The sequence below is a fragment of the Conger conger genome, chromosome 2 (genome assembly GCF_963514075.1).
Source record: "Conger conger chromosome 2, fConCon1.1, whole genome shotgun sequence".
NCBI classification, from domain to species: Eukaryota; Metazoa; Chordata; class Actinopteri; order Anguilliformes; family Congridae; genus Conger; species Conger conger.
This window is the reverse complement of record NC_083761.1, coordinates 24,660,155-24,672,168: the sequence shown is the minus strand read 5'-3', so window position 1 is coordinate 24,672,168 and position 12,014 is coordinate 24,660,155. Positions and strand designations below refer to the sequence as shown.

Below are 12,014 nucleotides of genomic sequence, written 5' to 3'. Positions count from 1 at the left end.
CATCCCCCACAGGGATAAACACTCCAGTCAGAGACAGCATCAATCAAATGTGACATCACAGACAGACGTGACAATTAGCATTTACCAGTGTATCCAGCAGGGGGAGCCATGTTCCCACCCCCTCCTCCCCCATTAAGGCCTATGGGAAATGGATTTAGGAATTGTTTTTTTTTTTTTTTTTTTTTTTTTTTTTTGGAGGGGAAGGGTGGAGGGGAAGGGTGGGGGGGAGGGTAATAACATTCAATCTCTCCTGAAGCAAGACTTTGTCCCGGGGGAACACATTTGCAAAATTAACTATATTTCACTATTCACATAGTTATGAATAGTAATCATAACCATTTCAGTTATAAGCGATCACTTAAATAGAATAGGATTATCAAAAATTTTAGGATGCACTCCCAAACAATAATATGTTGAGATCTGAAAGGGACGGGCTCACACACAGGACAGGAAGTGTCGGAGGAGTCCGGACGGCTCTCGGCACGGAGAACGGCGATGCGAAGCGCGGTTCGTTAACAAACGGTAACGACGTCCAGAGCCCAACTCACGCGAAGGTCATGACCAGCACACACGGTCGCAAGAGCACTTACCAGCAACTGCACACACGCACGCGGGAAAGAAACAGGCAAACACGCACCAAATACATACATGTTCGACCCAGCCCAACCAGGTTTGACAAGTTTTAGCTGCCAGTCTTTGCAGGAAAGGGGGGAGAAAAAGGCAAGCGGAGGAGCTCCTCCAGCCAGTTTTACGCTGAGCTCGAAGAAAACAATAATCAATTTAGCGGCCGCCAATTAAAATATAGAGGGATGGACCAGACAAAAATGACACGTGCCTAATCTCCGGCAGTTCTGTGTGATGTTCACCACACAATATCCAGGCTCTAAGATGAAGATAAACGGGAAATTGGTGGGCCAAGCGACCTCGGCTAACTGATCTTCACAGCACTCTGTCTGTCGTGCCAAGGCTAGCTATTGTATCCCGCTTTTATTTGCCAATAACACGGTGTCCCTGAAGGAGGGGCTACGCTTGATTGAGACACTTGCTACTCGTGCTACTCGTTGCACGGGGGGCTAAACTGGCCGCACAAAAGCAACATGAGAGGGGGGGGGGGGGGGGCGGCGGGGGTGCAAAAAAAGACAAAACATTTTAGCTGTCTGCGGGCTGACTGCAAGGGTCCTTGGATCCTCTTGCTGACAGACAATGAGAAAGGCATTAGAATAGGCCGCCTTGTCGTGGCAAACTTCTCCCTGTCTCGCATTCACCCACCCGACAGAGACACAGACAGACACGCACGCACGATGTCAATACACAAGTGTATAGTAAATTCAACAAAGTGAATGGCTGGCAACGTCTTGCACACATTCCGAATACTGACTAGGCACCCAACGACCTCCAAGCTTATCCAATGTTCATAGGCTGACAAAAACAAGCTTTAAGTCAGGCAAATGCATTTACACAGGTTCTCATCTAGCATGTTTTGGGATATTCTATAGTATCATAGCATCATACCCAAACACACTGATATTGTTGGGGGGAATAGCCTGACCACTTCTCTTTCTCTTGTCCTTTTCTGTTGCTTTCTAGCAATAGTCACATTCATCTGATATGTTATCATTGCGAATACGCTTACAGGCACACGCGCAAATAAAACACAGACAGAAACACACACAGACACAGACAGGCAAACATAAACACAAAAGACACAAACGTAACAGACGGACAGAGACTCTGGAACTAAGAACAGCCAGCTTGGTTTAAGTGAGCTGGAGTCCACCACAACAGCAGAAAGCACAAAACCTCCAACTGACAGAAGCTATGATGCAGGTTTCAGGTGCAAGACTGCTCGACGGTCGACCGAGACCACAGGCCGAAGCAGCCCTTCCACCCACCACAATCTATGTGAAAACACTGTCCTGCTATTCTGTACCCACAAGCAACATACCAGTTCAGCTCTGCAGTTTCATCATGCAATAAAGAAGTAAGCCATTGCAATAGCTGTCCAAGTAAACCAGTAAGCATAAAGTGTAAACAGCGCCATGTAAACAGCACTCCAAAGATAAAAACGCAAGCAAGCTCCCTCCAACCCTTTGGCCCAGAGCTCTCATCAAGGAACACAGCAGACTCACAATTTAAACAGCCAAAAAAAAAAACATCAAGACAGAGAGAGAATCCTTCAGATATCTATGAAATCTATGAAAAATGTACTACAGTAGAAGGTAGCACAGCAGTAGCAACAGCAGTTCTCTCATGCACACACACACACACACACACACACACACACACACACACACACACACACACACACACACACACACACACACACACAGAGCAGCAGCAGCAGCAGCAGCAGGAGAAGGATGTATAGACAACATTGCATGTATATCAAAAATATAGAATTTAATTTGTTTCTTTTTTTTTTTTATTTTTTTTTTATTTTTAAAAACCAGCTACAAGATATACGTGGAATTTGAATTTCTCACCAACTGAAATTGGTGAAGGCTCAGATCTGCCTGTCCGGGGAATTCCAAACAGAGGGGACCCTGAAATGCAAAGACGCACGTCTCGAGTCACATCATTAGAAGCGCACACTTCACTTATTTATTTATTTATTTTTTATGTATTATTTCACTCTACTATGGCATGAATGCAAGGCATTTGAAAAAAAAAAAAAAATCTCACAACCGCTTTCTCTCTCACACATTCTTTTCTCTCCCTCCATCGCTCTCTGTGACAGTTTCTCTCCTTGCCTGTCTATCTGTCCCTGCCTGTCTCTCTCTGTCTGTCTGTCCCAGCCTGTCTGTCCTTCTGCCAGTCTCTCTCTGTCTGTCTGCCCGTCCTCTCTCTCTGTCTGTATGCCGTCTGTCTGTCTGTCTAGCCCTGCCTGTCTGCCCGTCCGTCTGTCTGTCTAGCCCTGCCTGTCTGCCCGTCCGTCTGTCCGTCTCTCTCTGTCTGTCTGTCTGCCCGTCCAGTCTCTCTCTGTCTGTATGCCGTCTGTCTGTCTGTCTGTCTAGCCCTGCCTGTCTGCCCGTCCGTCTGTCCGTCCGTCCGTCCGTCTGCCCGTCTCTCTCTGTCCGTCTGCCCGTCTCTCTCTGTCCGTCTGCCCGTCTCTCTCTGTCCCTCTGCCCGTCTCTCTCTGTCCCTCTGCCCGTCTCTCTCTGTCCCTCTGCCCGTCTCTCTCTGTCCGTCTGCCCGTCTCTCTCTGTCCGTCTGCCCGTCTCTCTCTGTCCGTCTGCCCGTCTCTCTCTGTCCGTCTGTCCGTCGCTCTCTGTCCGGCTGCCCGTCCAATCTCCCTCGGTCTGTATGCCGTCTGTCTGTCTGTCTAGCCCTGCCTGTCTGCCCGTCCGTCTGTCCGTCCGTCCGTCTGTCCGTCTCTCTCTGTCCGTCTGCCCGTCTCTCTCTGTCCGTCTGCCCGTCTCTCTCTGTCCGTCTGCCCGTCCAGTCTCTCTCTGTCTGTATGCCGTCTGTCTGTCTGTCTGTCTAGCCCTGCCTGTCTGCCCGTCCGTCTGTCCATCTGTCCGTCCGTCCGTCTGCCCGTCTCTCTCTGTCCGTCTGCCCGTCTCTCTCTGTCCGTCTGCCCGTCTCTCTGTCCCTCTGCCCGTCTCTCTCTGTCCGTCTGCCCGTCTCTCTCTGTCCGTCTGCCCGTCTCTCTCTGTCCGTCTGCCCGTCTCTCTCTGTCCGTCTGCCCGTCTCTCTCTGTCCGTCTGTCCATCTCTCTCTGTCCGGCTGCCCGTCCAGTCTCCCACGGTCTGTATGCTGTCTGTCTGTCCGTCTGTCCGTCCGTCTGTCCGTCCGTCCGTCCGTCCGTCCGTCCGTCCGTCTGTCCGTCTGTCCGTCTGTCCGTCTGTCCGTCTCTCTCTGTCCGTCTGCCCGTCTCTCTCTGTCCGTCTGCCCGTCTCTCTCTGTCCGTCTGCCCATCTCTCTCTGTCCGTCTGCCCGTCTGCCCGTCTCTCTGTCCCTCTGCCCGTCTCTCTCTGTCTGTCTGCCCGTCTGCCCGTCTCTCTGTCCCTCTGCCCGTCTCTCTCTGTCTGTCTGCCCGTCTGCCCGTCTGCCCGTCTCTCTGTCCGTCCGTCTCTCTCTCTGTCCGTCCGTCTCTCTCTCCCCTAATGTGCCAGCCCTCAAGGGTGATGCCTGTTCACAACTAGACACACAGGTGGAACTGTCTCTGTCTAGTGTCAAACGGTGTCTATGGTGGGACCAGTAACGCTGCTCTTTTGCTTATAGAACGGACTCTTCCTGGGAGCTTATCACAGTAATGCATTTAACAGAACCCAGCCTGCATACCACTGTGGTGAAACAGCACCACTGCTAGCAGGGAGAAGAGAGGAAAGAGGAAAAGGGAAAGACACAGAGAGAAAAGGGGAGAGGGGGAGGGAGAAAAAGAGGATGAGGAAGAGAGACCCTGATGCTAGCCCTAGCAGCTTTCTATCCTGCTGTCAAATCCAGTGGTAGGAATTTAACAAGTGTCCTTATTGCAAATAACAAAGCCAAAAAAGAAAGTTATTGGTTTCCCTTCAGAATTCTCAGCAACCCACAATCCTGAGAGACCGCACACAGGAATGGGCAGATTGGGGGGGGGGGGGGGGCGTGTGTGCGTGAGGAGCACGTGTTCGTGTCCTGTGTTATCGCCGCACCCCTCGTTAGTCAAACATTGTCACTCACGAGCGAGGCCTGCCCGCCTGCCCTGGTTCTCACCGTTACGTAACCTCCGCTACAGCGACGCAGTGCTCAGAGGACAATGACCGGGCTACCCACCGCCCTCCTGCTCTAACGCACGAACATACCGCTCGGCCCCTAGTGGCGGGGAAACGTCACCGCGGGAGCTCGTGCAGTCAGTCGGCGAGACGGTCAAACTAACACGGGGAATCCCCTCTCCAGACATTTCCGAAGGAGAACAGCTTTAAACGGAACTTTTGAAAACGGACTTGTCGGTCGACTGCTATGAATGGCCACTCCTGAAACTCCACCCCGCCCCCCTTCTCTAACCGTTACCTACGCCTCGTCACTACGCCGCATGATGTAATGCGTGCGCTCGCTCGGGCGAATCCCGACACCTCTGACACCCTGAAGCTGGGCCTACTGACGCCTCATTGTCCTTCTGCTAAACAAAGGGCGGAGTCTGTGAGGGGCAAGAGAGGGCGAGAGACGGGAGAGAAAGAGAGGAGGGGGGGCAATAGAGAGAGAGAGCTACAGAGGAGGGAGAGAGAGCAAGAGAGAGGGAGCTAGAGAGAGCTACAGAGGAGGGAGAGAGAGAGCAAGAGAGAGAGCAAGCGAGAGAGAGAGAGAGAGAGAGCAAGAGAGAGAGAGACAGGGAGAGAGAGACAGGGAGAGGCCCCACAGAAACAGTTGGGTTAGTGTCTGGTCAGGGGAGAAGGCCTGAGCGTGCTCATTAAGAGCTGAGGGGTTTCTGTGTGGCGAGGCCTTTGCAGCTCACAGCCATTATCAGAACAACCCAGGTGCACAGCTCTAAAGGAAACACAAAGCCAAAAAGTACATTATCTTTCCTTCAAATCCACAAATACGGAAAAGGAAACTGTCCCGGACCGTGTCAGAAGCTGGGAGATCGCGGTGCCCGTTTCATACTCCAATATTTTTGTCAAACTTCTGTCTACCCCTTGTTTTCAAAAGTTTTTAAAAGAAGGGAAGGCGGTAACGACACCTCCGCTACCTGGAGGAGGCCGACAACCTGGGACAACGGTCCCAGTAGGCCGCACTTTTCCGCGCGCATTCCGGAATTCGTAATTAAGACGGTGCCGTACAACAAACTTCTCTCTCTCCTTCCCCCCCCTCCCGCTCGCTCGCGACATGCTCGACCGCCCGGCTCCAGGGAGGAAGCGGTTAACATTCCCCGTAGCCTGCAGCAGCCAGTTGAATGCCCAGGAAAACAAAGGAGACATTGTCCAGCTGAACAAGACTCCTCGGGAAGGACTTTTTTTTTTTCTTTTTGTTTTGTTTCTGCCCCAGTTCCCAGCATGTCAATTTTAACAACTATCATTAAAACCTGACGTGCACCAGCACACTGCACCGGACTGGGTAGGCTAGCACCAGCCTCGTTCCGTTTATTTACTTTATTTAAATTGATGATAATAATGATAATAATAATAATTTGTTATTTAGCTGACACTTTTATCCAAAGCGGCGTAGAGTGGATTGGGCTAAGCGAGGGACAATCCCCCCTTGGAGCAATGTGGGGTTAAGGGCCTGGCACAAGGGCCCAACAGCTGTGTGGATCTTATCGTGGCTACACCACCAACCTTCCGGGTGCCAGTCATCTACCTTAGCAACTAGGCCAGAGGTTTGGGCCCATTTTGGTTATTTACCGACATTCTGAGCAGGCTTTAGTCCAGTTCGTAGGCCTCAAACACTGGTTCGACAGCTGGGTCACACTTGACCGCCAGCGACGTGTCCCGAGACCGAGGTTTTCATCGGTTCTCGCAAGTTGGTCACTCGCAGCAAGTGTCGGCTGTGCCCATTATGGCAGTTTAACACCTGGTTGAAGGTGTCTGTCAAAGGCAAGGTCAACCCATGCCCTTCTCCAACCTTGACCCAACCTTGACCCAAACGTTCAGTTGTGTCAGACACCTAGATAACCAAAGTGATCGTAAAATTTGGTACTCCGTTTAGTTTTTTCTGAAATTATATGCTGAAGTAAAGGCAGGGATATGGGGGTTGTGAGGAGACTCTCACAGGTCCATATTAGTTCCTGCCAGATCAGAAAAAGGTGAAACTAATTTGCCCGCATCAGACCTGCATTGAGTACGTAATTGTCTTGGATTCAAATATTATTTATACATGTTACCGAGCCTGTGCGCTGTACTGGAACCTATGACCTACTCTCAAAAAGTGCAAACCCCACCTCTCAAATGAATCAGGGGAGTCAAAATAAAATCCAAAACAAATACTGCATTTCTGATCCGTTCGGACACACGTTTCCGTCTTGACGGGTGATGGATCGGACACGGCTGGCATTCAAGGGCCGTAATTCCCAGATTATCCGACTAATCCCGGTCCACGTAATATGACCCGTCCAAAATGACCCAAAGACCCCTCCCGTCACATCGAAAAAGTTCTGCCCACAAAAACGACTGAACCCGCGAACGTCTTACGAAACCTCCATCCTGACCCCCCCAAACAGCGAGGTGTCAAAAATGCGCTAGCCAATTCCAAGGTTCCTGCTTAAAGGAGAGGCGGGGGGGTGTTACAAAATCTCCCTCGAAATTAGTTAGCGCCCTCGGGCTTTCCAGAGGGTCCGTTCCCATAACGGGGGGAGGTCGGGGGGACGGCACACCTGCTCGTCGTGCGAGCGTGCCGGAATGCGGCGAACGCCATTGTGCGCGGGGGTCGCTCTCTGAATAGCGGAAGCGTTGGTGTCGTGCTGCTTCCCGTCAAAACCTGTCACTCCACTCAGGGGAGGTCCCCCCCCCCTCCCGCCCCCCGACCCCCCGGCCCGCTGCGATTGGCCGAGGAACACTCCCGCGGAACCTCTGACTTCACTCCCCGTTCACATTGTCCTGAGCTTTTCTTTCCCCCTTTCCCTCTCCTTCTAGCTCTTTCTTCATTAAAAACAAATAGACACGTTCCATTAAGTTGTTACAGGCTACTACAAAAAACTTCAACTGGTGCAAAACTGAAACCGGTCCAGTGGTTTTGAAACTTTGACAGTATTTGAAGACGGTGATCGACACATAATCTCCACAGCGATGTACTGAATTACCCCTGTATTTTTGTTGTTATTATTATTATTAGATAATAATTAATGTGCAGCATACGACACAGTGTGACGTGCAGGAATGCGTAAAGGCGTAAAGAAAGGAAGTGGGGAAAGGGGCGGACTCCGCCCCCACAGCAGGAGTCTTGGGAGCCGTGCGCTGGGTGCAAGGTGCATGTGCGGGAGACCCCTCAGAGGGAGGCGCAAGGAGCGGTCAAATTAGGCCAGAGCCCCTTTACTGCAAACTCCCACCTTCAAAGCCACACCTCACTCAAAGCCACACCTCACCGTCTGCTCTGGCCTCCATAATCCTGTTAGCCCTCTCTCCCCCTCTCTCTTACCCTCTTCTCTCACTCTTACCCTCTCTCTCTCTCTCTTACCTTGTCCTCTCCCGCTTACCCTCCCCCTTTTGCTCTCCTCGCTCTCTCACGCTCTCTCTCTCCTGTCACACCCTCTTCTCTCACTCTTACCCTCTCTCTCTCCCTCCCTCTGTGTCTCTCTCTCTCCCTTTATTAAGAGATACTTGAACTTCGGATCGGGCTCCTTATCTCTCTCAGCTATCTGCGGTGTCTTATCGCGCCAGTTCAGATGCACATTCCTCGCTCAAAAGGTCAAGGTGTCCCATTTCTTGCGATTCGAAAGAAAAACTGAAAAAAAGGCTACTGTTTACACTGGAGGTTATTAACAGACAGGGGAACATGTGGGGGGGGGGGGGGGGGGGGGGGTAATAAATAGGGGCATTATCTGGGGCATTATCTGACCGCAGAGCAGGGTTGTACCCTGGGGTAATTAGGAGACACTCACAAAATAACGCAAATACCCCCCCCACCCCCCCCCCCGAGTCCTCCATTTTCCACTCGCACTCCGAGGCCAGAAAAATCGCTAGAAAGTTGCGAAGGCCCTTAGTCTACACAGCATGATGCAAACCGCTGCAACAGCGAATCAAACAGACATAAACTCTCCAAGAAAGAGACGATACGTGATACACTTCACGTTCAATTCTGCAACACGAAGAAGCTCAGGACCCGTTTCAAACCCCCGACCCCCTTTCACAGCGTTACAAGCGCAGGCCCGCTCCAAACAGAGCCACGAAACTACCGCAAACGAGCGTTTTAACGAACGCGAAGAGAGCCGGCGCCTCGTACGTTAGGGTTAAGTCACGTCTTCCCGGCGCTCCATCAATTGGGGGCAACTTCCAACGGCCATCTTACAAAACGCCCGTTTAGCGACGAGCAATAAAAGAGCGAACTCGATAAGCGTTTATAACACTACCGGCCGGTTAACTGCAGAGGGCTTTTCTTTAACAGTTCAGGAAACAACTTTCTTTTCTCATTCTCTCTCTCTCTTTCGGCTTAAAGAGAGAAAATGCGAAAGGAAAGTTGTTTCCTGAACTGTAAAAGTTTTAAGACTTAAAATAAACGTGGCGGGCCGGCCTATTAAGCCACCGAGATGCAGAAAACGTAACTTCTTTCTTTTTCTCCTTTGTCTTTTCATTTATCACGACACCCATCAGCACCACAGCGAGGCAGCGTGTAACTTTTGACAAGTTTCCATTTCAAATAATCCCAGTTTACCGTCAGGGTTATTTTTAGCGCTATATTCAGATAAAATTGGCAGAAATCAGTGCTACTTTTATTTGTCATTTTCTCCGTTTCTTCGTTTGCCAGATTGCCATCTACAGCTGAAGGGCGAAGCTCCAAAACGAGACCTTTTCATAATAGACGCAAACCACCTCAATTTTCTCAATAAATTATTGAATTTGTTTCCAAGAGGCCATTTTTTCCCCCCCTAAAGGCATCACTTTCAGTAATGTTTGTCTTAAATAGTTTAAGGTGCCACTTCATCCAAATACAACAAAGGCTTTAAAAAGGCACACATTTAAAACCACAAACGTTATTCTCTCAAGTATAGCATAACATTTGCTCTTATTACCACAAAACACGAAAGAGAAACATGTTTTTTCCTTCGTTGGTCTTTCCGCACGTAAACGAAATTAATCAAACATAGGCGTAGACTGGCACGCGTTATCAATATCGATCTTTCTTCCTTTTTGTTGACAGACAGCCAAGGTGAAAACATTCTCTCACTGAACACATCCTGTTGGGCGTCTCGAGACTGCAAGCGAGTCAGCTTTTCCTCTACGGATTTATGACTTTTTTTCTTTTTTTTTGTTCATTAAACTGCTAAGCAAGGCAGCCCAGCGCAACCCAGGCCCGAGTCACGCTCATAAAACTAAAATAAACATTCCACAGAACGGGAGGTCATCTTTACAAGCCGGGCTGGCTCCCAAGGTTTGTTTGGCGAATTACCTGGTTCAACAGGTACGCGCGGCCACCCGCCCTCCAACTTCCTGTTAAGGTAGGAGGCGGCGTTCGCAGAAGCGAGACTATAACGCACCGGGGGCTTCTGCCCTGAGCCAGACTTGAGCCTACACTGCACTGAAAGCGCCCTCGTTTTATTTTCGAAGGGGGGGGGGGGGGGGGTGGCGTCACTTAATGTAGCAGTGCCGTTTTCCCAGAATGCAGTTGGCTCCACAGCCCGAGGAAGCACTTATGGAAAAAGACTACCATTCACAAATTATCAACAAATTCGAACGCCCACGTTCCTAGCGGCCAAGGGCGGGGAAGGAGGGCGCTCCTCTGGCTCTAGAGAAACGCTCAAGCCTCTCATTCAAAGACTGCGTAGGTAGAAGGGTGCAAATAGAAAAGACAGGAGGAGTCTAAAACAAAACAAAAAAAGGTAAACGTAATGACTAGCGGGTGTTACTTACAACAATATGTGCCGGCGATGGAGAGCGTGCGTCTTTGAGGGTCTGTCTGCTCTGTAGACTTCCTGTTTGAACATCTAGTAAGGGCCATTTCATCTGCAGGTACTGAGTGGCAGAAAGAAAGAAAAAAAAAACGGAGAAACAAAGAATAAACATGTTAACAATGCAGAAAAGAAAAACTAAATAGAAGTAAATAAATGTAAAGGAAGTAATTCTTTCCCCCAAAAAATGATCACATGGTTAAAAAAAAAAAAAAGAGGAGGATTCAAATAAAATTCAGGAGGTTAAGAATGGTGCATGAGGCAAGGTTGAGGAGATGATTTTGGCACCTGATGAATCTTCACACCCTGGTTTTTTTAGAATCTTTTTTATTTTAGAATTCACAGAAATCACTGAATTCGGCAAAATCACTGAATTCACCTCTGAGGAAGAGGTTGATCTGAATTATTCAAATGCAATGACACCTCTATTCAGTCACTCCATCTCATAGATGGTCTCTCTGTGCCACACTGATATAATATTTATGTCCACTTCAAGTAAAAACAACTGCTGAATTTTATTCAAAGCAAGTGCATCCAAACATGTCGTTCCTAGCAAGTATGCACAGTGAGGTTTACATAGAGACACAGAAAGAAGGAAATAGTTAATTTAGTTAATTAACTGAAATAATAAACCAGGAGCTGGAGATCTTATGTGTCTGCCCCGCCCACTATGTATGTGTCCTGCCCCCTCTATTAACAGAGAATTATAACAGAAGTTTAACGTTAAAATCCTTCAGCAAGCTCGATTTTGCTTCCACTCTCCATTTCACAACAAAGACCATGAACTTCAGTACACCTTATACAGAATGCATTTCCCAATACTTCCTTAAATAAAGGCCTGTGATCCCGTCTGCCCGCAAAAATGAACATTAGCTGTAAATATCTAAAGCTAACGGTAAATGTTTTCCCCAAGTCTTCAAAGGGTTAAAACGGCCCTTTCTGGATGTCAGGTTTCCCACTGAGAGAATAAGTCACTTTACACAAGCTTTTTGCAAATACATCCACTTCAGAAAGGTTTCTCTCAGTGCAGCAGTCTCACCAGCGGGTACAACCTTACGTAACCAAAACACGACCGCGAACCCAAACCTGAAGCCTGACACCAAGCAAAAAATCCAAACCCTAACCTCAAACCCCACTACACTCTGTTCGCAATGGAAATAGAAGCGGGTGAACTAGGCAGGACACCGATTCTGGAGTATCCATGTCGCCATGACCTCTCCCCCACCCCAGTCCTTCGGCTTCGATGCATTTCGACGGGAGCGTCACCTAGCTGGCGCCCCTGAGCAAACTCTCGCGTTAACGGGCACACATCCACGCGCTGATAAGCGATCGCCACGGCGATGGGACTGTGGCAGCGATCCGGGGTCGCCGTGATAGGCGGTACAAGCACGCTTCGATAGGCTGGACCACAGCCAAAACTATAAAAGTCAGCATGAGCACGTTAATTAGAGTGTGCAACAGTAACATATAATTTCAGGAAAAAAACTTCAGGTGATAA

General features: G+C 49.4%; 1 protein-coding gene across 18 annotated transcripts in view; it reads right to left on the bottom strand.

The window, feature by feature from the left end:
• Positions 1–12,014, bottom strand: part of tcf7l2 (transcription factor 7 like 2) — a 110,393-nt gene that overhangs the window by 61,900 nt on the left and 36,479 nt on the right. For 10 of the 18 annotated variants that reach the window (XM_061223782.1, XM_061223828.1, XM_061223819.1 and 7 more), the window contains exons 4-5: positions 10,479–10,580; positions 2,484–2,543 (exon numbers count right to left, since the gene is read on the bottom strand). In XM_061223782.1, the coding sequence (XP_061079766.1) occupies positions 2,484–2,543; positions 10,479–10,580 (162 nt within the window). The remainder of the gene's footprint in view (positions 1–2,483; positions 2,544–10,478; positions 10,581–12,014) is intronic. The other 8 variants (XM_061223837.1, XM_061223865.1, XM_061223881.1 and 5 more) reach the window with 1 other exon arrangement.